Source organism: Canis lupus, chromosome 8, assembly GCF_011100685.1.
Source record: "Canis lupus familiaris isolate Mischka breed German Shepherd chromosome 8, alternate assembly UU_Cfam_GSD_1.0, whole genome shotgun sequence".
Classification (NCBI taxonomy): domain Eukaryota; kingdom Metazoa; phylum Chordata; class Mammalia; order Carnivora; family Canidae; genus Canis; species Canis lupus.
Genome location: NC_049229.1, coordinates 61,267,416 through 61,289,651, shown reverse-complemented (window position 1 = coordinate 61,289,651; position 22,236 = coordinate 61,267,416). Strand labels below are relative to the sequence as shown.

General features: G+C 40.4%; 1 protein-coding gene and 1 long non-coding RNA gene across 21 annotated transcripts in view; one reads left to right on the top strand and one right to left on the bottom strand.

The window, feature by feature from the left end:
• Positions 1–22,236, top strand: part of EFCAB11 (EF-hand calcium binding domain 11) — a 145,180-nt gene that overhangs the window by 62,257 nt on the left and 60,687 nt on the right. For 2 of the 18 annotated variants that reach the window (XR_005363678.1, XR_005363676.1), the window contains 2 exons: positions 19,698–19,801; positions 20,710–20,771. The exons of 5 other annotated variants lie outside the window; for them this stretch is intronic. Coding sequence is in view for 2 of the 13 variants with exons in the window: in XM_038545528.1 (XP_038401456.1) it covers positions 7,481–7,568 (88 nt within the window). In the remaining 11 variants the exon portion in view is untranslated. Of the gene's footprint in view, positions 1–7,480; positions 7,584–13,122; positions 13,728–15,375; positions 15,619–19,697; positions 19,802–20,709; positions 20,772–22,236 lie in introns of those variants that run through there. 11 more of the 18 variants (XR_005363679.1, XR_005363680.1, XR_005363673.1 and 8 more) reach the window with 10 other exon arrangements.
• On the bottom strand, positions 5,651–8,444 carry LOC111097141. Of its 3 annotated transcripts, none has more exons than XR_005363685.1 (3): positions 8,291–8,444; positions 6,722–7,159; positions 5,651–5,974 (listed from the first exon to the last, which is right to left on the bottom strand). It is a non-coding gene; the product is annotated as an uncharacterized LOC111097141 (long non-coding RNA). The 3 variants fall into 3 exon arrangements; XR_005363686.1 differs by lacking the exon at positions 8,291–8,444 and adding an exon at positions 7,826–7,895; XR_005363687.1 differs by lacking the exon at positions 8,291–8,444 and adding an exon at positions 7,668–7,819.

Genomic DNA, 22,236 nt, shown 5'->3' with positions numbered 1-22,236 from the left:
AAGCAAATTCTGTTTGTTTGTTTGTTTGTTTGTTTGTTTATTTATTTATTTATTTTATTTTTTTAAAAGATTTTATTTATTTATTCATGAGAGATACAGAGAGAGAGGCAGAGACACAGGCAGAGGGAGAAACAGGCTCCCTGCAAAGAGCCCGATGTGGGACTCGATCCTGGATCCCGGGATCATGCCCTGAGCCGAAGGCAGACGCTCAACTGCTGAGCTACTCAGGTATCCCGCAAGTTCTCAGTTTAGAATCGATTTAAAATCTAGTGGGAGCCTTTGATTATGAGGTCAATTAGTTTGAGTCCTTTCACTTGACTATGCAATCTAGTACGCAGGAGAAAGGAGTCCTACAACAAATATTAAGAAAGGTATACTTGTAAAATTTAGAATAAATGGAAATCAAAAAAGTCATCAATAGGCCAGATGTGGAAGAGAACATACTAGTAGTAACATGGACACCCATTACACCTCTGACATTTCTGATAGAACAGATTTGTTCCAGAGAGTTTATGCATATTGAATTTGGTTCGACGTTCTGTAACACTGTGACTTCCCTGTGTTGTAATAGGGGAAGAAGCATTACTTGGCTTTCTTTAGAATTAGAGTAGTAAGACCTCATAAAGTTATGGCCAGATTGAGTCAAACTGAGTATCACAGGATCCTGAATCATAAACCTTTCCACACTTACTTAGAAATCATTGTCTCCAAGAATCCCAAGAATCCATATGAGCCCAACGGTACAAATTAGCTTGGTTTGGTAAAGGTAAAGCCTGCTCTTTGCCTTCTTCAGAACTATTTAGTCAGACATGTATATAAAAGAAAATTATGGGCAGCCACGGGTGGCTTAGTGGTTTAGTGCCTCCTTCAGCCCAGGGCCTGATCCTGGAGACCTGGGATCAAGTCCTATGTCGGGCTCCCTGCATGGAGCCTGCTTCTCCCTCCGCCTGGGTCTCTGCCTCTCTCTCTCTCTCTCTCTCTCTCTCTCTCTCTGTCTCTCATGAATAAATAAATAAAATCTTTAAAAAAATTATAATACATGTTTATAGTAATTGAGGTATTTGGTTTTTTGTTTGGTTTGTACAGGGGGATTTTTTTTTTTTTTTTGGCAGCTTACCATAGCTAAATAAATACACTGTAGGTCATTGAAAAATAGAACAAATTAATGTCGAGTAAGTGATGTGGTTTCATAGGACTATACCATAGTTGATATAATCACTAAAGTAAATAAGTGATATCGGGAAGAAAGCAATAATGGGTGCTGTGGTCCTGAAACAAACCAGCATCTGGAACAACAAAAGTGATGAAAGGAAAATAATAAAAAAATGACCTAAATTTCATCAAAGAAGAGGTGTCTTTCTAATGTCTTTAAATACAAATCAAAGAAGTAAGACAAAGAGAACAGACCAAAAAGAAAATAGTCATGTGAAATCAGTCTGTTCATCAGAGCTTAACAAAAACAATGGGGCGTAGAAAAAGATGGGGATAAATATTGACTACAATAGCTACTATGTCATGATCAGAGGACAGGAAGATGGGTGTGTTGGCAGAAAGAAAGGTCAAAAGAAAGAAAGTGCAGTTGAGGTCAATTCCAATGAGGTAAAGGAGTAGAGGAAGATAATTCCATGTGGGCCATGTTCAAAGGTAATGAATGTATATCCTACCGTTGTGCACATTGCTTAGCAACACGCAATTTAAAAAAAGAATGAAAAAGGAGCTACAAAAAGCAATTAAAGGAAGAAAGAGGCATATGCCTTGTAAAGTGATCAGGTACAAGGTGAAAATGAGAAGAGCCAAGATGAAAAGTGAATTTAGACCTCGAAGAAGGCTCAGATAAAGATCCACATTTGTTAATTGTCTCTCAGGCCAATTAAAAAAATAGACACTGAATGGTAATAACTGCCCAAAGTAGACATATTGATTGCCACCAAAAATATACTCCATACCCTTTTGTGTGAAACATGGAAAATAGATTTAGATATTCATATGGTTTAATATTTTAAGAAAGTATATTTTAATTTCGAACGACAAAAGCTGATCTGTGAAAATGATTATTTTAAAAATATTATTTAGGAAGGCATTTGGCAATGATTTCCTTCCTTCATTTTCTTATTTCAGATATGGATTGTTGCTTTGTACCTATCTAATACCTTATTTAAAATATTTGGACAGTGGGTAGCAACCAGCATGTTTGTAAAGTTCAAAAGTACCTTTATGTAAATAAAATAATAGCTTCTAAAGGCCAGTAGACGCATTTAAAAATAAGCAAATAAATCAATTCATCCCATACTCAGCAGTGAAGATGGAATGCATTCCCAGTATATGAATTTAGATTTGACCCTGTAAACACTGAAAGCAAGGCAAACCCCCAATACCACAGTTACCACAGGCTTCACCTGCTGAAAGATACTGTCTCAAAGTATTCTTCAGAACGATCTCTTAGTAGGTCCCAACTGCAGGCTAGAATCTGTCTTCTGACTTTTGAAGGAGCAGAGTCTCTAGTCTTTTTCTTCCCTACCCATGAAGTAAGTGATCAGCATTCCACAGTGTCGGAGAGAAGGCACAGACTTAATTACAGACATATAAACGATTAAACAAAAAATGGTAATAATCAGGCTCTTTTTATTACCGAGTTCCGGGACCTGAATGTCATCACTCATGATATAGCATAACAGCACTTTCTGCCAATTAGAGTCCTTACTGCTCACTGTTTGGAGAGCGGTAAATTAAAGTGCACAGTTGGCTCTCAAAATAGTTACTCAGTGTCTTAATATATGAAGGGGTGCCTTTTGAGACCCTCTGTTTTTGAGATAGTACTCAAAATTTACCCGTTGCTAAAGCTGAGTACTTCTAATTAAAGCAGCAGATCAAAACAACTGCTGTACCCTTTCATAGAGTAAAATACCACATCATTAAGTTTGAGATACATTGATTCTTGGGCACCATCATGTTATGTACCACTAATGAAAGAAAAAATTCTACCCATTAAACTATGACACAATGCTAAGATATACCAATGGTTATAAACTGCATCACAATTTTAAAGATTTTTAAAATTGTTGGAAAAGCGTCCTGAGAGTCCATGAAATCAGATAATATGCACCCTAAGCCCAAACAAACATTTTGTGGCCACCCAGTTCTGAATTGTTTGCAGATTTTGTGTATTTAATAACTATCTCCACCCAGTTTACTTTATTTTGCCTTTTAAAACCCTCTTCTTGGCTTCGTTACTCTATTTCTCAGGATGTAACTTTGACTTTGCTAAAAAGCAGTTTTGGCCATCTACTTGTAGAGTTGGGTCTCTGACCCTCTTGGTGACACATCCTTCTCTGACCTATCTGTGCCTCCCAGGAGGGTGTAGATGTGCACTATGAATGCCCACTGGGCTCTTTCTCACCTTGTGAGCAGAACCTGGTCATCAGGGCATAATGTTCTCTACACAGCCATGGAAGAGCTTCCATTCAGTATTGGTTGAGCTTCCTGAAAGTGCCTTCTGGCGTCATGTGGATGCTCTAGGTTACAACATTGGCTTATCCCTGGAGGCAAGGAATTTGCAGGCTGGTGGGAGAGTCCATGCATAGAAAGCAACTAGATTTCACCTCATTTTAGCCATGACAGGCAGCTCCATGAGGGAATAAAGCTCCTCTTCACCTCCTTCTTGATGTACCATTCCCCTCTTCTTTTCCCCTGACCCAGTGGACCCTCTTCATAACATGAAAGGGGTGTGATTTCCCACACATTGCAGAGAAGCCTATGAGGAATTATCCACAAGCGGGCCACCTGTGCCCATGAGCACACTTTGGACAGGAAGTTGCTCTAATTCAAATCCGCCACCCCAAACAGGAGCAGGAATAAGTCATCATGAGGATGATGTTTGAAGTCTTGGAGAGAGAACCCTTCAGGGAGGCCCTGTGCCCCCTGACCTTAGGATATGATCCCTTGCAGCTCCTATCTGCTTCATAGTTCTGTTCCCTTCCTTCCTGGCCCCAGCACCACCACTGCTGGGAATAAGAATAGAACCCACTCTGGACCCAGCATCCAGCTCAGCCAGGCTTCTTGCAAGGGTGTCCTTGCCTTGTTTCTCAACTCAGTACAGCATAGCTTTCACCTCCTGAGAGCTCTGCTGAATGATTTTGCTGAGTTCCTCCGTAATCTCCTAATTGTCAAATTCAGTGGACAATCTACTTCTCATCTCTGACCTCTTTTCAACATTCAGCTCTGGTGACCACCCCCTCCTTGGAACACCTTTTCCATGGTGTCTGTGTCAGTTCTCGGGCCTGGGCCTACCTTTAACAGCCTTTCCTTTCTGTATCCTTCGGTGGCTGGCCCAGGTCTGCCTACATGATTCTTGCAATTTTTTCGCCTTTATCAACATCCTTCCTCTGGAGATTTTATTCACAGTCTCTCCTTCCATGTGGAAGACACCTGGTTCCACATCTTAATCTCAGTCCTGTTTTCTCAGATTCAGACCCATAGCTTTGTCCTGCTAAACATCTTTCTCTGGGTGCCTCCTTTGATTCCTCAAATTCTACATGTTCTAAATGCTTTATAGTGTCTCTCAGACCTGATCTTTTCCTGTATTACTTTTTTTGGTTCATGAATTCACCATTTACCCAGTTATCCACACCAGAATCCTCTAAATCAATTTCTTTCCTTGACCACTTGTAACCAACTGGTTACCAGATTCTGTCCTACTGCCCATATCTGTCTCAGATTTTTTTCCTCCTCACCATCCTTGATTCACGACATGTTCGTTTGCTATAATGATCAAATGATCGGCTTCAACAACAGAAATTTATTTTCTTAAAATTCTGGAGGTTGGAAGTCTGATTTCAAGTCATCAGCAGGGTTGTTTCTTTTTTCTGAGTCCTGTGTACTTGGCTCACAAATAGCTGGTCTCTCTGTGTGTCTGTGTCCTGTTTCCCTCTTCTTAGGAAACCAGTCATAGCAGATTAGGGCCCACCCTAATGACCTCATTTTAAGCTGATTAACTCTTTAAAGACCCTATCTCCAGACAGAGTCACATTCTGAGGTGCTGACATTTAGGATTTCAACATGAATTTTAGGGGACACAATTCATGCCATAACAGATGTCCTTCTCGTGTCCTTACTAGCTAATGTGTGCTCTCTTCATTAGTTTCCCTACTTCCGGTATCATCTCCCTTCTAATGTATCCTCCATACCACCATCTGAGAGATTAATCTGATTTCAGATATGAGCACATTACTCTCCCTGCTTCAAACTCGTTAATGGCTCCCAGTCACATGGAGTACAACATCTAGGTTCCTTCAAAGGGCATTCTTCCATGTTCTGACTCAGCCACCATCCTATTTATGCTCTATTCTAACCACTTTGAGATATTAAAATTCCCTAAAGGTTTTGAACCCGCACCTCTGTGCCTTTGCACACACAGTATTCTATATCTGGAATATTCTTCACCATACCTTCCTGTGCTGGCCCTGACTCAAATTTCTAAGACTCCTTGTAGGTAGCACATTCTGGAGGAAATCTTACCGTAGAGTAACCAGGAAGAGATACGACAAATAACAATAGTACCAACTGAAGGAAATTGTTAATATATGAAAAAACATCCCTTTCATATGAATGTAGTGAAAGAATATGTTAAATGTAAATTAAGCTAGTCGTTAAAGATTTTTTTTTATTTAAATTCAATTAGCCAACATATAGTACATCATTTGTTTCAGATGTAGTTTGCAATAATTCGTTATAGATTTTTCTCATTCTGCAGAGTCCCTGGAGCTCTCCTAAAGGACAGATTAGGAACTTTTCGTCTTCCTTTTCATCATTTTCTTAGCCATCAGCTCAGGATCGTCATCCTACTTAATCATTTCCTGACACCTTCCTGAGTTGGGAGTCCACAGGGCTGTGGAGAGGTTCAGAGCACTACCTCTCAGCAGTCTCTGTTCTTTTGCTCTAGACACACAGTAACAATGCAGCTTCCCCCACAGCTTTTCTGAAAATAGGAGCACAAATTGCAAGAAATGTGGTACAAATTGGGAGATGTCAGTCCATTAGGAGTGGTGCGGGAAATCTGCTGGAGTCAGGGGGAAGAGGTGTAAATTGCAGGATAATATAAAGGGGAGGTCAGCCCGTTAGTAATGCAAGGAATATGATGGACTTAAAGAAAAGGTATAAATTATGGGGTATTGTAAAGAAGAGGTCAGTACATTAGTAACATGGGAAAACTGGCAGATTTGGGAGGAAAAGGTGCAAATTGTAGGATAATGTGAGGTAGGGGCTTCACTATAACGATGAGCTTCCATCGTATCAAGGAGGCTTGTTGGCCACTGGCTAGAACATTCAGTATTTTTATAGTTTCATCTTATAACAGATCTTTATGACTTTTAGAATTCTTGATTAAATTCCAAGCTTATATTACAGAGCAAAATTACTATTCTTGCCCAAGAGAGGAAAAACACTGAGTCAGAAAGATTCCCTCAAAACTTCTGAATGTCTGAAACTATAAACCTCATATTTGTCAACCCTAGTAAACACCTTTTTTGGAACCCTTTGTTGCACACAGACACATACTCCTCCAAGAGGCTTTATAAACAGGACTGTCATTTCTGGGTTCAAGATAGAATTTAAAACAATACAATAAAGCTTTTAAACAATTTTTCAAGTATAACAGATAATAAGCCATTTTTCTCAATGGAACTCTTTTGTGTCTAAACATCTTATGAACAAGGCATTGACTTACCTTTGTTCCAGGATATCTTTTCAAGGATGTTTGGATAGTGAACAGGCTTAGAAGATAGAGTTAAGGTCTCATTCCAGAATAAAAAGCGGGCATGCTTACCAACTATTTTAAAAGACGTGGGCTCCCTAAATTCAGGCTTCCCTTCTGTAATGCAACCCCCTCTGTATGTGTAAATATCTATCAGGGCTCATCTGCATCATCCCATAGGACTTGTGGGTAAAGGGAACTGACACAAATGTGCTGACCCTCACGCTGCTGGCTGTGCCGTGAGTAATGGAGTCCTTTGCCTGTGAACCAGTAATCCTGGGTCTTCTGCCAGTGTCCATGAATCGATGGCAGCTTGCCTTGGTAGCTTGCAGGGAGGCTGAATTCCCAGATCCTTCACAGTTCTTAACAGTTTTATCAACAAGGGTGGGATGCTGACAGTGACATGGCTTTCTGGAAGAAGGATGAGGAAATCATGGTCCCTAACAGGATTTGAAGAAAGTCCATGAGAATTAGTAGCAAATATGTTGTCCAAATTAGATGGTCAACCAGGCAGTAAAGGTCTTTTGCTTTGTTACTTGTTAATAAAGAGGAACTGGGGAGGTTGTTGTAGTAGTCATAGAGAGCTGCCCAGACAGTGTCTGGGTTGTTGCTAACCCCACTCAGGGCAAGAGGACCTCCTCACCAATAGGGGAGTCAGCCTCAAGTCTGTTCTGTAGTAACAACTAGTACAAAGATTCATATCGGTGGCAGAAAGTTCTCCCTCTTTTTCAGACAACAGCTATATAGACGGACACCTATGCTGAGTGAGAATGAAGGGAAATATGTGACTGCTATGGACAGAGCCCGAAAGTGGCCCTAAAACTGGCTGATTCTCTTGGGAGATGAGGAGCAGGGCACAAAACGCCTATTAAGGAAGAATGGCAACAGCTAAGCCATCTTATAGCTCAGCTCCACCCACCTTCTGTGGTGCAAACTGCAGATGCATTTGGAGATAAGGTCTCAAAGTTTTTGCATTGTTTAGCCAACTAATTAATATACATTTAAAGGTCTATCTTGGAAAATCATTATTTTGAAAAGCAAGGGAATGATAAATTCAAAATTCAGGAGAGTGATTACTTCTGAAGGTGAGGCACAGGGCTGCCGATCAGGAAGGACCACACAGGTAGCTACAACATTGCTGGTCCCTTTCTAGTTAAGTCAGGGCGTGACTTTGCAAGTCTTGGTTTTATTATCACGCTTCACAATGCAACTATTTGTTACATATATTCACTCTTTATATGTCTTCACTATGACATAATAAATTTTTGCAACAAGCTTAGGGAAATTTAGTTTGTGGTTAGAATTACTGGATTGCTATGAATTACAACATATTTGTTGGATTTTCATGTGGATTTTAGTGGGGTGGAGAATAATGTCTTCCCATAAGAACCCTACTACATCCAACAGGAAAATGGTATATCTGCATGTCTTCATGGGAGAAATCCTGGAGAGGTTCAGTGTTTTACCCTTTTGGATGGTAGATATGTCATGAAATTAGTGATCCCGTTTATCTGCATATGTACTGTCTGCGGTTTTAGCTACCTGCACTCCACTTCAATCCAGAAGCAGATGATCCTCCTCCTGAATGTATCTTGAGGTCAATAGAAGCTTCACGCTACATCACAATGCCTGTGTCATTCACCTCATCTCATCACATAGGCATTTTGTCATCTCACATCATCACAAGAAGAAGATCTATTGCAGCACAATAAGATATTTTGAGAGAGACCACATTCACCTAACTTTTATTAAAATATATTGTTAAAATTTTCTGTATAATTAGCTATTGCTGGTACTGGCATACCTCGTTTTATTGCACTTTGCTTTATTACACTTTGCAAGTATTACATTTTTTTACAAATTGAAGATTTGTGGCAACCCTGCATCAAGCAAGTCTATTGGCACCATTTTCCCAACAGCATTTGCTCTCTTCATGTTTCTATCACATTTTGGTAATTCTTGTACTATTCCAAACTTTCCATCATTATTGTTACGATCTATAATCAGTGATTATGACTTGCTGAAAGCTTGATTGATGGTTAGCATTTTTAGCAATAAGTTTTTTTAAAATTAAGGTGTGCACATTGGGTTTTCTTTAGATGCATGCTATTGCACACTTAATAGACTACAAGTAGAGTGTAAATATAACTTTTTTGTGCACCAGGAAACCAAAAATTCATTTCAGTTTCTTAATTGTGATATTCACTCTATTGCAGTGGTTTGGAACCAACCCACAGTATCTCTGGGGTATGCCTGTAATCTCTTACTGTACCTAACTTATAAACTAAACTTTACCATAGGTATGTATCTATAGGAAAAAATAGTATGAATAGGGTTTGGTACTATCTGCTAATTTAGACACCCCTGGGGTCTTGGAACAAATCCCCTGTGGATAAGGAGGGACTGTTGCCTTGCAAATTAAGTGCTCTCATATTTGCTCAAGCTAAGACTAATTAGAAATTATTTTAGTTTGAGGTCTAATTCTAGATACAGTTCATTTCCATCATTCCAGAAACAGCTTATGAATGCTTTCTATATTTATAATGCTGAGGGGACATTACCCAGGCATTTGAGAAATTGGGAAAATATTATGTGTACTCTACCAACTTCACTGTCCTTGGGAATTGGGGAAGCCCATCTCATTTCCCTTCCAAATTCTATCTTCTGTATCATCAGGAAAGAGAGGAGTTCTCCAAACCTGTCTCAGGAGGCAAGACCCTAAAGAGAGTTTTGTTTCTTATGTCCCCTAAGAATGAGTGTATCTCCTTGCTGACAACTTAGCCTACAACGAAGCTGAGGCTTCTGGGGGCTGCTTGCTTTATCATGTGTGGGAGGATTAGCACACTTCTTGGTCTTGCTGACCTTGAAAGTTAAGTCACTAGATCCTTTGTGAGGTCACCCTTAAGATGTTGTCATTATACTACTAGCTCAATACTTTTATCACCTATTTTGGACCAAACGTGGTTAGCACTTTTTTTCATTTATCCTTTATAGCAACCAGTGGTGGCTGTTATCACCACGCACCATTTTATACTGAAGCAGAACTCATGTTCTCCAAACCAGAATGCAAAGTAGGTCTTACAGATTATAAAACTCATGCTTTTAACAATACCAGAGCCTTCTCATTTAATCCACTAATTCTAATAATATCATGAAAGCGTATAAAATTTTTTACCTGGTGGAAGTCAGAATGCCACAAGGTTTGGTGATCAGCAGAAGTGGTGTGGAAAGGACAACTGGGCCAAGCTCTGTGGCCTTTGGGCTACCCTGCACCCCAGGGTAGCCTCTCTCTTGAATGAATCCCATACTTTTTCTTCTCATCAAAACATTATCATCAGTATCTGGGTGGTTAAAGTTTTTGAATAAGCTGGATTTATCATTCCTAAAGTGTGACGGGTGAAGTGAACAGTCATGTGAGATTTTTGGCTAAGTGTAATTGTATTTCCTTACCATGCTGGACGAAGACCAAGTATCCACACATTTGTTTCTATGAGAAAGCAAGCAGGATTTGAACAATGCCTGGTTTCCGGTATTCTTGTGAATGGTGTGAATGTCATTTTCCCCTGGTCCTAATGAGGGAAGTCAATTACTTAATGTGAAACGGGTATCAAAGGCAGAGTTGGAAGTGTCTTTATCCTTGGCTTGCAGATTTGTCTTTATTTGGCCACATGAAAAATAAATAAAGACTTTAATCTGACTTATAGAATGCTTAAAAGAAGGAACTGCCGTGTAGAGATAGGAGCAAGTCTCCCCTAGAAGGGACCTCAGGCTGACAGCATGGTTGAAGATGAGTACTTGGTGCTTGAGAACCCGGGAATAGAACTCCCCAGTTGCAGTGTTTTCAGGAAAGCGTTTTACATAAGATAGTCCACTAATTCTAGTTGTCTTTTCATATAGGTACTTCTGTGTGCCTCGTTTTGGTGGGGCTTGATGCAAAAATCCAAATATCTTTCCTCGTAGTAAGAATATTTCATATCACGAACTCTTCCTGAGGACCACACAGTCTTGTACATAGTGATGGTTGAAATCTAATGCTTCATTTGAAGGCCACACCATCCTACAAACTGCATGAAGGCCTTGGAAGCTGATCAAAAAGAAATTTTTATTTTCGCTCAGTCCTTCTGGGCTTCTTCTCGGGGCCAGTTCTTCGATTCAGTGATCAGATCACACAGTATTGATCCACCAACTAAACAGTTGTTTACTGCACACTTATAATGGGCATAGTTCAGAATTTTCCCGTTTGGAAGAAACAAAGAAAGTTTGTCCCCAGCTAAGAATGGATTGGTTTCCAAAGTTTGGGGGAGTTGAATCTGGAACCTAGCATGTCAGGCTCAGAAAGTATAATAAAATAATGCTTAATTTCCCAGGCTAGTCCAGTAGGCATCTTTAATTCCTGATGTGGTTGATCCATACCCCTAAAGCCTATGTGTCCTGTAAGTGTTAAAATACAAGAAGAAAAAGGAGGAGCAGTCTCTTCTCTGCCTTTCTGGGCTCTAAGGCTCACCCGTTCTTCATTGTCTTCCCAAGGTCCCCAGGGTCCTAAAATCACTAGCTGCTCATCTGCCACTCTGCGTCCCATCAAAACTCTAATTTCCTCATTGTACTTGATCTCAGGTGTATGATAGTAGGGAAATACTTTGATTAAACTAATTCACACTAAAGTATGCATGACTAATAATAGCCCCTTCATCCTCCCAGAGGCATTTGCATTATTAAAAAAATGCTTATTAAACCAGTATGGATTATTCAGGACCTAAAATAAGGTGAAAAAAAAAGATGAAGGCAGAGCAAGGGAAGTTATGTTGGGATATAACAGGGAAGAACAGCTCAACGTGGAGTTTGCTCCATGGGGCTAGCTTCCCTAAGGCAGTCCTGCTTCTTATCACTTCTTTGTGCTGTTTTTGAACTCATTAGTTCTAGAAAAGGCCAAGTGTTAATATAGTAAGGCAGCAGTAGAAGCTCCATTGGGGATGAGGTTTGGGGAGTGGGCTGTCAAGGGCTAGAGTTATTGGCTGAGGACATCAGTGACCCAATGATTATAGGGGTGAATTATGTGTAAGGCATGGACACTGGCCTCAGGAAAGAGACACAGGTGTCACAGTCAATAGAGACCAGAAATCATGAGATCCTTGAGCAAATTCAGGCCCTATCAACTGATGATGAGCAAATAGCCCTGTTCCTGCCTTCGCACTTTGGTACAGTCAAGTCAGGAAAGTAGACCTTAGGTAAATAATTACTTTAAAATTAGACCATCAGAAGTCTCTCTCCCTGCCACATTAGATTAAGCAAAGGGTATCATAACTGCCATAAGGGCCCTGATTGACCTGGGTGTTGCAGTGGCTTCTCTCCAGGGAGAGGTGGTCAGGAAAGACCTGGGATCCTGTCGGGTCAACCCATGAAGAGAGTGGGGACAGCCAGGCCACGTGGAGAGCATCTTAGGCAAATTGCACAGTGTTTGCAAAACCTGGTGGAGAAAGAATCCATGGTGCCTATGAGGAACTGCCAGTGAGGCTTGCAGAGGGAGGACCCATGACCACAGGAGCCCAGAGACAAACAAAGCTACAGTGTTGTAGCCGCATCAGAGGCTTGGGACCTCAAAGATCTAGGGCCTGACTTTAAACTTTTTATTTTAAATATTTTATTTATTGGGATCCCTGGGTGGCGCAGCGGTTTAGCGCCTGCCTTTGGCCCAGGGCACGATCCTGGGGATCTGGGATCGAATCCCACGTCGGGCTCCCGGTGCATGGAGCCTGCTTCTCCCTCTGCCTGTGTCTCTGCCTCTCTCTCTCTCTGTGTGACTATCATAAATAAATAAAAATTTAAAAAAATTTTTTTAAAAAGATTTTATTTATTTATAGACACAGGCAGAGGGAGAAGCAGGCTCCCTGTGGGGAGCCCGATGCAGGACTTGATCCCATGACCCCGGGATCACACCCTGAGCCGAAGGCAGACACTCAACCTCTGAGCCACCCGGGTGCCCCTTGACTTTAAGCTTTTAAGCAAAGGAGTGACTGTGTGGCCCTGACTATACGTGTAACAGGTTTAGAGAAGGGAAATCTATTCATAAACTAAAATCTAAAAAAGATAAAAATTAAAATCTGAGGGGAGCACGGGATACGCTGTTGTTGCCTCCTCTGTGTGATTTGTGATTTGAGGGCTGCCCATCAAGGCCCCTGCTCCAAAGTATCTTTCCTGTCACCCCTGACAGTGTCTAAACTCCTATAATTGAAAAACCTAGCTCTTTTAAAATTCAGGTTCCCTAACAAGCAAGGCTAAGGCAAAAAGTGACATTTTAAAAAGATTGTTCAGACCTCCAAGTCATCCTTTTCTAAAAATGACTTTTCTTCTTTCTGTGACATCTCTTCCTCCTTCAGATGCCCAGGGCTCACCTGCCTGTCTCTAAATCAACACCTGATTTCAAGAGAGGACCTGTCTGAAGGATTTACATGGGCTTTATGATGCAGTTTTGAATCAGTCTGTTGCCTTCTCCTAAGATGTAAATGTGTGACCAGCTGTAACTCAAATTGCCTTAAGTAATAAGCGAAATCTGTTTGTTCACACACCTGAACCCAGGAGTAGGGAGATACACTTGGGTATAATTTGACTGGGGCTGGGGCTCCGCTCTGCCTCTCTGGTACTCTTCAGATTTGCCCTTGGCTGTGTCCTCTCCTCTGTGACTGGCCTGACGCCCCTTGTGGTTACAGCACTGACTGTGGTATCTCCAGCCCCCACAGCCTGAGCTGAAAGCTGCTCTCCTCAGAAGGAGAGTCAGAAGTCCTGAGCTCCTCCCTAAGGTGAGTGGTGTCTGCTAATCTGAGAACCAGTCACCATGGGCAAGGAGGTGGCATCCTGCTCATTGGCAGCACATCCCTGGAGCTTGGGTGGGATCCTTCCCTCCCAGATCACAGGGATGCTCCAGCAGTGAGGGCAGAGTCCGGTGGGTCCTAAGGAAGAGCCAGACAATGCTGATGGCCCAGAGGTATTTATATTTTAAACTTTTTGTCTACTTGTAGAATGTTAGAGAAATGTGGGCATCAGCAAGCAGATGGGAAGGGAATTATTTTTAGAGTGGATAATGGGACCATCCTGAGGGTCCCCACACCAGCCTTCCTCCTGATATTCAGTCACCAATCTGCTAGAATGGCTCAGGTTATCCAGTAATTGTTGTCTCTGACATCCCTATGTTGTAGGCATTTGAACTTGGGTGTCTGTGACCTTCAAAGAGGCTATGTGTGTGGCTGTGGTGGGTGGAATTCAAAAAAAGATGTAGATCTGTTTGTTTAGGATAATTCCAGGATAAGATAAAATAATTATGCATTATTTAAAACTATTATTTTTTAAAAGTTACAGTGTTCCTCATTGGATGTATTAGAATAACTTTATAAATTGGAGTTTGGCAGGAGGGGAGGAAGGTAGCAAATAAGGCTTATTGGTTAATGAAAAGTTTGACGATCTTTGTTCTCTATCTACCTTATCTAAGTTTAAAGACATTTTTATTGTTTTTTTAAGATTTTATTTAATTATTCATGAGAGACACAGAGAGAGGCAGAGACATAGGCAGAGGGAGAAGGCTCCCTTTGGGGAGCCTGATGTGGGACTTGATACCAGGACCCCAGGATCATGACCTGAGCCAAAGGCAGACACTCAACCACTGAGCCACCCAGGTGTCCCTAAAGACATTTTAAAATTCAGAATACATGAATTTTCAGGTTATTTTTTTTTATGGGAATCGCTTCATTTCTTAGAATATTTACTTGTCTAAGTGATACAAGGCTATATTGAATTCTTCAGAAATATTTATAAATAAGGCAAAAAAATATATGTAGATATAGCTTTAAAATTTCTAATCCCAGTTCTTTTCTTCCCAAACAACTATATTTTGTTAGTATCACATAGATATTAAAATGAAAAGGTGAGGGGTACCTGGGTGGCTCAGTCCATTAAGCATCTGCCTTCCGCTTAGGTCATGATCTCCAGATCCTGGGATTGGAGCCCCATCCTTGGGCTCCCTACTCAGTAGGGAGCCTGCTTCTACCTCTCCCTCTGCAACCCCCCTGCTCTTGTGCTCTCTCTCTCTCTCAAATATATAAATAAAGTCTTTAAAAAATAAAAAAAAAATAAAAAGGAGCATACACACCCTCATCAGCAACGTTGGTGTGCGGGATGCCTCCTAGTTGCTGGGGATACAGAGAAATAAAAGGCATACTTCCTATGCTCAGGGAACTTCAGATGATCTATTTGGGAAGAAAATAGATCATGTTTGGGAAGAAAATGGGCAGTTTATTCACAGCCCCATCCCATGAGTGAGATAAAATGAGGAACAATTGCTGGGGTGAGAGCAGGCCTGCAGAGGGTGAGAGAGGTATGGGTATAGGCAGGGAAGGGAAGAACATCTAAGGCCTACTAAGTTTACATTTGTAGTTTCCTTTTATTCTGTTTTCCCTAAACTTATTATTAGAGCTCCAAGATTTTCTTGCTGTATTGATATTTTCTGCAGAATTGTTAGATTTGGTCATATGGATCCCTTCCAGTCGTTTGTGTATTTTCTAACATTTCTGTAATGATTTTGTATGATTCAGAATCGTTTTGTAATGCTGTAATAATATAATTCTAAATTTCTTTTACAGTGATGAAGAAAGTATTGCCAAAAGCAAACTAGAAAACAAAAGTGTCAACTGTTCATCTCTTATGAAATAAATGTAGGAAAAAATACTCCTCTATAGGCACTAAAAACTGTCCCATCTACACAGTCACTGTTTTATAGCATCTTAAAACATTTGAGGCAAATGTTAAAATCTCTCTAAAATATCAGAGGAGGGAAAACTAAGAAAAATATTTAGAGATTTTGTCCCCGTGATTTTTCTAATTAAAAAAAATGCTTTTAGTGTTTCTGTTATTATACTTTAAGAAATTAAAGTAATAACCGTTAAAATTGAAGCAAGATGTGCTTTCTATTCTCTCTCAATCTTTACATGATTAAAATTAAGCTTTGGCATAGCTGTGATACAATTCAATTTAGGAAATATATATGGAAACCCTTTTGCTGCCACCTCCTCCATTACTGTGGCATCTACAAGAACTGCCTTCTCATTGCAATAATTGTGAGATGTGAGCATTCCAGATGTGACTGCAGGGAAAAATAAAATTCACTATGAAAGGGGGTTAGGTGGTGGAGGCATCATCCAAGATGATGGATCTCAATGTATTCGTTTTGACCCACAAAGGGGAAAGTCTTTCCAGGTTAGGGGTGCTGAGGTTGGATTCAGCTGGGCAGGTACTGATTCTTGGACAAGGAATGGATATGATGAGAAAGGCCTTTACTTGCTGCAGGTTGTACCATAGAATAAAGAAGTGGCTGGTCCACTGGAAGCCATTGCCACTGACTGGGGCCTAATTGATGAGGTTCTGCTTCAAGGATAAAAGAGATGGATATGTGAAAGGAAAGGTCAAGTCTTAGAATGTTATCCAGAGGAAGAGGATAGCCTCAAAAGCTGATTGGATATTGGGAAGCAATACTAGGAGAATGATCCAGGTTAGCTCCAAGGGCTGGGAGCCTAGACAAGTAGGAGAATCATGGTGTTATGTTAGCATAAATGGAGGGTTAGAAAGAGAAGTGGACCAGGAAGAGCTTTGAGAGGGCACCATGGTTAGGGGGGAAACCAGACAAGGAATGGTCAGAGGAGATCCAGGAAACTGCAGTTTCATGGGGAAAAAAAAGAGGGTGGGGAGGAGAGTATTTCAGGAAGACAGTAAACAGAGAAGTCAAGAAATGAAAATGAGAGTCTGAGTTTGATTTGGTACAGGAGAAGGACAAAAGTTTGACCTTTCAGAAAAGTGGTGAAAGTGGATGTCAGATAGCAAAGACCCTGAAAAGGTTTGTGTTATTGGTGAGACTGTAATACAAGATCCTTCAGCTATTTCCAGTAAAAACCCCCTTGAAGGAAATCCACTCCTTCCCTGACTAGTAACAAAATGCCAGCCTGTTATTAATACCTGTAGATTTAAAATGTACCTATTTTCATTGTAACTCAAAAACATTATTTTTACAAACCATTTGGAAATAACGTTTTTATTTTCTTTGATTCTTCTCTTTCAAAATTTTGCTTATCCCTCTCTGAGATTTATTTCTAGGTCATTGATTCAGATTCCAAAACTAGTATTTTCTATAAGCTTATTTTATGCCTACTAGAGTTTAAATTCAAACATTTTTCTGACAGTAGCAACCGAAATAGCTTCAAAGACCATTTTTTACATCCACCTTGCTTTTTCTTTGTTGATTGTATCTTTTCAAAAATGCCCCAGATTGATAGCTCCTGAGATAGTATGCTATAGTAACAACACACACTTTTTAGAATTGAGAAATATACTTTGGCCTCATTCTGGTTCTTGAAGACGCCTTTTACTCCTAAGAGGAGCCAGTCAAGAAGAAAGTACATTCAAACTAGAGTCACAGGAACTAGGTTCTGTGCCTGTCCTTGTTGTATGACCTTGGGTCAACATCTAGAGTTTTTCTTCTATGAAGTGAGAGAGTTGTAGTAGAGGGTCAGTTAGGTCTCTTTCCAATGGAAAAATCTCAGAATGCATGAATATACTACTTTATTCTTTAACTTAGTCTTCAAGCCTACCGAGTGGTGTGATTCCACATCTGAAGGTGTGGTTGGGTTCCTCGTGTGCTCTCCCTTCCCTATCCCTAAAGATACTGTATCCTCTGCCTATGGTGACCATCATCTCCCCCTTCCTGGGGTCAAGTCTTATGCTTCTAATCTCATGGTGCCTATTTTCTCGGATACAGTGGCACCCCCAGCACCGAACACTTCCAGTACAAGATCAGGTGCTCAGGAAATGGGTTGTATTCTATTTTCTTTTCATTGAAATATAGCTGACACACAATGTTACATTAGTTTCAGGTGTACAACATAGTGATTCAGCAACCCTATATATTAGGCTATGCTCACCACAAATGTAGCCACCATCTGTCACCATACAATGCTATCACAATATCATTGGCTCCTTAGGATCCCTGGATGGCTGGGATCCCCCAATGGCTCAGTGGTTTGGCGCCTGCCTTTGGCCCACTGCCTTTGGAGTCCCAGGATTGAGTCCCACATTGGGCTCCCTGCATGGAGCCTGCTTCTCCCTTCCTCCTGTGTCTCTGCCTCTCTCTGTCTCTCATTCTGTGTTTGTCATGAATAAATAAATAAAATATTAAAAAATAATACCATTGACTCTGTTCCCTATGCTGTACCTTTCATCCCTGTGACTTAGGTTGTACTGTATTATTGTTCACCTTTGTGTAGTGGAGAACCACCAGCTTAAGCATTGGAATCAATTATGTGTTTGAAAACATGGAGATTTCTAGGTCCCACTCCACTGCCTTTGGTATTTGATTTTTAGGGAATGGACCCATAGGTCTTTTTCATGTGAGAAGCACTTATCTACCTTCTGTGATTCCTGAATGTCACATATAGTTTATATCAGTTCATCCCCAAGCTTGAGGATAATTTCTGGGAGAAATCAGGTGTATAATAAATGATTGTGAATAAATGAGCCCCAGTTTTGAGATAAATAATAAAATGTTCTTTCTTTTGGTTGCAGATATGACACCTTGAAACCTTAAGTACTAATTCACACCTCCCATAAGAAATTATATTTTTAGGGACACCTGGGTGACTCAGTGGTTGAGTGTCTGCCTTTGGCTCAGGGTGTGATCCCGGGGTCCTGGGATGGAGTCCCACATCGGGCTTCTTGTAGGGAGTCTGCTTCTCCCTCTGCCTATGTCTCTGCCTCTCTCTCTCTCTGTGTCTATCATGAATAAATAAATAAAACCTTTTTCTAAAAAAGAAATTATATTTTTAAATAAATGAATTATATGAATGCCTAAATCCTAATTCTGATAACATTCAAAATTCATTCTTTGTTATCTAGGATTAGCTAGCTCTATTTGCCCATTTCTTACAACTTAGTAATGTCATTTGCTTTCATTACGACTTGCTTTATCATATACCTTGTTTAAAAATTTTTTTTAAAAAAGTCACAACCCACACTGTCTTTTAGTTCTATAGCTCCAGTTTTTTAAAACTGTAGTTTCTTTTTGGGGGTGGGGGCCAGGAAGCAGCGAAGGAGCAGAACCAGCATTAACTGTGTGTTGTCTTATCACTCACAATTGTATATATCATATTTCTGTGCTCCAGAGAAAAGAAATTGGGGAAATTGTTTTTTAACTAAGGAAATTATACTATCCTGGTTATAGAAACTGTTACACAAATACCCTATTGACCTGAGTCTTAGTTATCTATTTTTGCACTATGAATTACCCTGATACTCAGCAGGTTCAAGCAATACACATTTAATATCTCACCTAATACCTGTGGGTCAGGAAACTGGGAGTGGCTTAGCTGGTAGTTCTGGCTCATATCTTCTCATGAGGTTACATTCAAGATGTTGGCCAGAGTCACAGTCATTTGAAGGCTTGACTGGGGCTGAGGGTTCACTTACAGGGTGGCTCACTCAGACACCTGATGATTTAGGGCCTGTTGTTTACAGGGAGCTCTTTCGTCAGGGCTGCTTGAGTGTCTTCACAACATGGCATCTGACTTTGTCCACAGGAAGTGATCCAGGAGAGAGAGCACAAAGGAAGCCCCAGTGCCCACACTTACAGAGAGGGTTGTTAGGCCTCAAGATATTTGTGGACATATCTTAAAACCACCACAGCTTGTAACATAACATACCACTCTTTGCTGCCTTTGATACTGTCCAGGTTGTGAAAGCAACTGTGATCTGAGTTATTTCATTTCTTATCCATGAATTTCTAGTTTCCTCTTTATTTTTTCTGGTCTCTACTTCCTTTTTATTCTCTTGTATGAGATAACAGATAATGTAAGATAATGAGGTTTGATGGTAAAAATCAAGTGTTAGAATCAAAAGACACCATTTTCTCTCTGCGTTCCAGACTACAAGCTTTTCCTGTGTAGAAATCAATTCAGAACATATCTTACCTGAGAAACCTTAATGGAGGTGGGAAGAAGTTTAAGAAACCTGTTTCCACGTGAGCCAGTGAGTACCAATTACATAGCGCTCGTGGATGATCCTAAGAGCAGATGCCCAAAATAGCAAGCCTCCAGAGAGGAGCATGTTACAGTGAAATGAGAGCTTCTCCAAAAACAGAGCCAGTGACCATCAGGTATCTTGTTGGTAGTTTTTTATCTGAACTTTCAGAAAGATAAGAGAAAAGCTAGGTCAATAATAGCTATAAGTCCTAGTGGAGGAGGAGGGGTTCAAAATCAACCAAAAGGATTTATTAAGTGAGCCAGGTATCAGGCATTGGGTGTTTACCTAATTACCTCATTTTGAATAACTTCTCTTTCAGTTCTTCTCCATCATCCCCAATCTTCCTTTCTTCATGTACTTTCTCTGCCCCACCAAACTGAAACTCTAGGGCAGAGCTGGAAACTTCATCTTTGGATCCCAGGTGCTGGAGGTAGTACCTGGCCCTTTGTGAATGTTTATTGATGTTAAACTTAAGCCATATTTACAAGTAAATACCATTATCTTCCTTTTCTCTATATGATGGTATAACTTGACTGAAGGCAGAGTAAGTGGCAGGGCCTGGGATTCAAAGACAGGTCTGCAGTTTGTGCTTTATCACAGATGCTCTTAGGGGAAGCTTCCAGGAAGCAACTGTGTTGGGAGGCCCAAGGAGCATCCTTGCTCATCTTACCTGGGAGAAATTATTTAGGAGGTATTTCTGTGTTCACCCAAAATGAATCACTGTGATTTAAGAGAGTCTGCAGGAAGAGTTTGCTGATTGACTAAAAGGATCCTAAGAATAAGCTGGCCTATTGTGTTTGGGCTACAAGTGAATTTTTAGTGTTAACCTGATGTTTTTCTGTATCTAAGTGGAATGCTAAAAATTTCTCTTTAATGCTAAGGGAAACTCCCCTGTCTCTTCCCATTTTTTCCAGACAGTCTACTCTGGCTAATGAAGGAATTGGAACATGATATTTAGATAAAAAGTTGGAACTCAGTAAGTAAGGAGATTGTATATTACACCCCTTGGCCATACCAATCACTACTAAGAAGGGTCCTCCTTGCAAGAGTCCAGGCCCTAAACTAGGGGAATGGTGGAAGAACAGATGCATTCAAATGAGGTTTTCCACCTCAATTCATAGGACCCTAGTGACAAGATATGCAGTGGAGGGAAGTAGGGGCTCCTAGGCTTCTGTCTTGGTAGTCTGAGTGAATAGTGGCTCCATTCCATGTGCTAGGAGACAGACATAAGGGTGAGTGAGCAAGTTTGGGATTGATGATGCCATTGATTTGAAATGTGTCTGTAGAACAGCCCAGGAAGGTTTTCCATTTAGAAATGCGCATCGAGGTCAGATGGTACCATGAAAGAGAAGCTGTCCCAGGATATCTGGGAGAGCACCTGGGTCTTAGATGTCTGTCTGTTGATGTCCCGTTCATGGGTTGTTGGTCCAGAAAAGAGCCATTATCTCAATGTTCTGGACACATGGGGAGCAATGAGTGACCTCCTACTTGTGGATGTAGAAGGGAGCTGCCACGTGATACTGGAGGACAAGGTCCCTTCTCCCTGCCAGCTCTCCCATAGGCTCTTACACAGAACTTGCTTCTACTCATTATGATTTGACAATCTTAAATACCTCCTTTACCCCCAACCCCCGGTTTGCTTGTAGTGTTGTCTGTATCTGTTTTGAAATATCATTCATTTTTCTTTTTAAAAGACAGCCACAAATTCATGCTTTATTTTCTTGGGAAAATACTTATAAATAAAAGACCATAGCTTGGTTTTTCTATGTGGGTGTTGATGCGTTGTCATGAGATCTTTTCAATTAGTTGCTTACTAGCTGACTCTTGAATTACTTTAGAGGTGCTGGCTGTTTGGTTTTTGTTTGTTTTGTGTGTGTGTGTGTGTGTGTTTTAATTCAAAGTGTTATCTTGATATGTAATACACTTAACTTTTATTCTATAAATTTTCTGGCTTCTTTTTTGCGTGTTAATTTGATAGCATAATTAACGTGTCTGACTCCAGTCTTTTCCTTACAAATGCCGAACACTTCCATCTTTCATTAACCAAAATCATTCCTCTGTAAACAAATAACAATTGCAGATTGTTCTACCTTCAACCCTTTCTTATGAGGCTTTAAGTGCGTCTTTCGTTTGTTAAATTATAGTCTTTAAAAAACAAAACAAAACAAAACTAGGTGTGACATATTTTGTCATTTGGTACAATGCCAGTAGAAAATAAAGGATCACTTGGTATATTTTTAATCTGGTTACCCCTTTTATTTATTATTCACTTGGAGAGCCAGTAGGACCAGTGAAGGGTGAGGACAAGCTCTAGTTCATACCAATTTGACATTGGCCCTGCTACTTCTTAGTGATGGGACTTGGGATAAACTGTGCCTTGGTCTCCTATACATAAAATGAAGAGGATAATATTTGTCTTGTGAATGATGGAGATTAAGGGA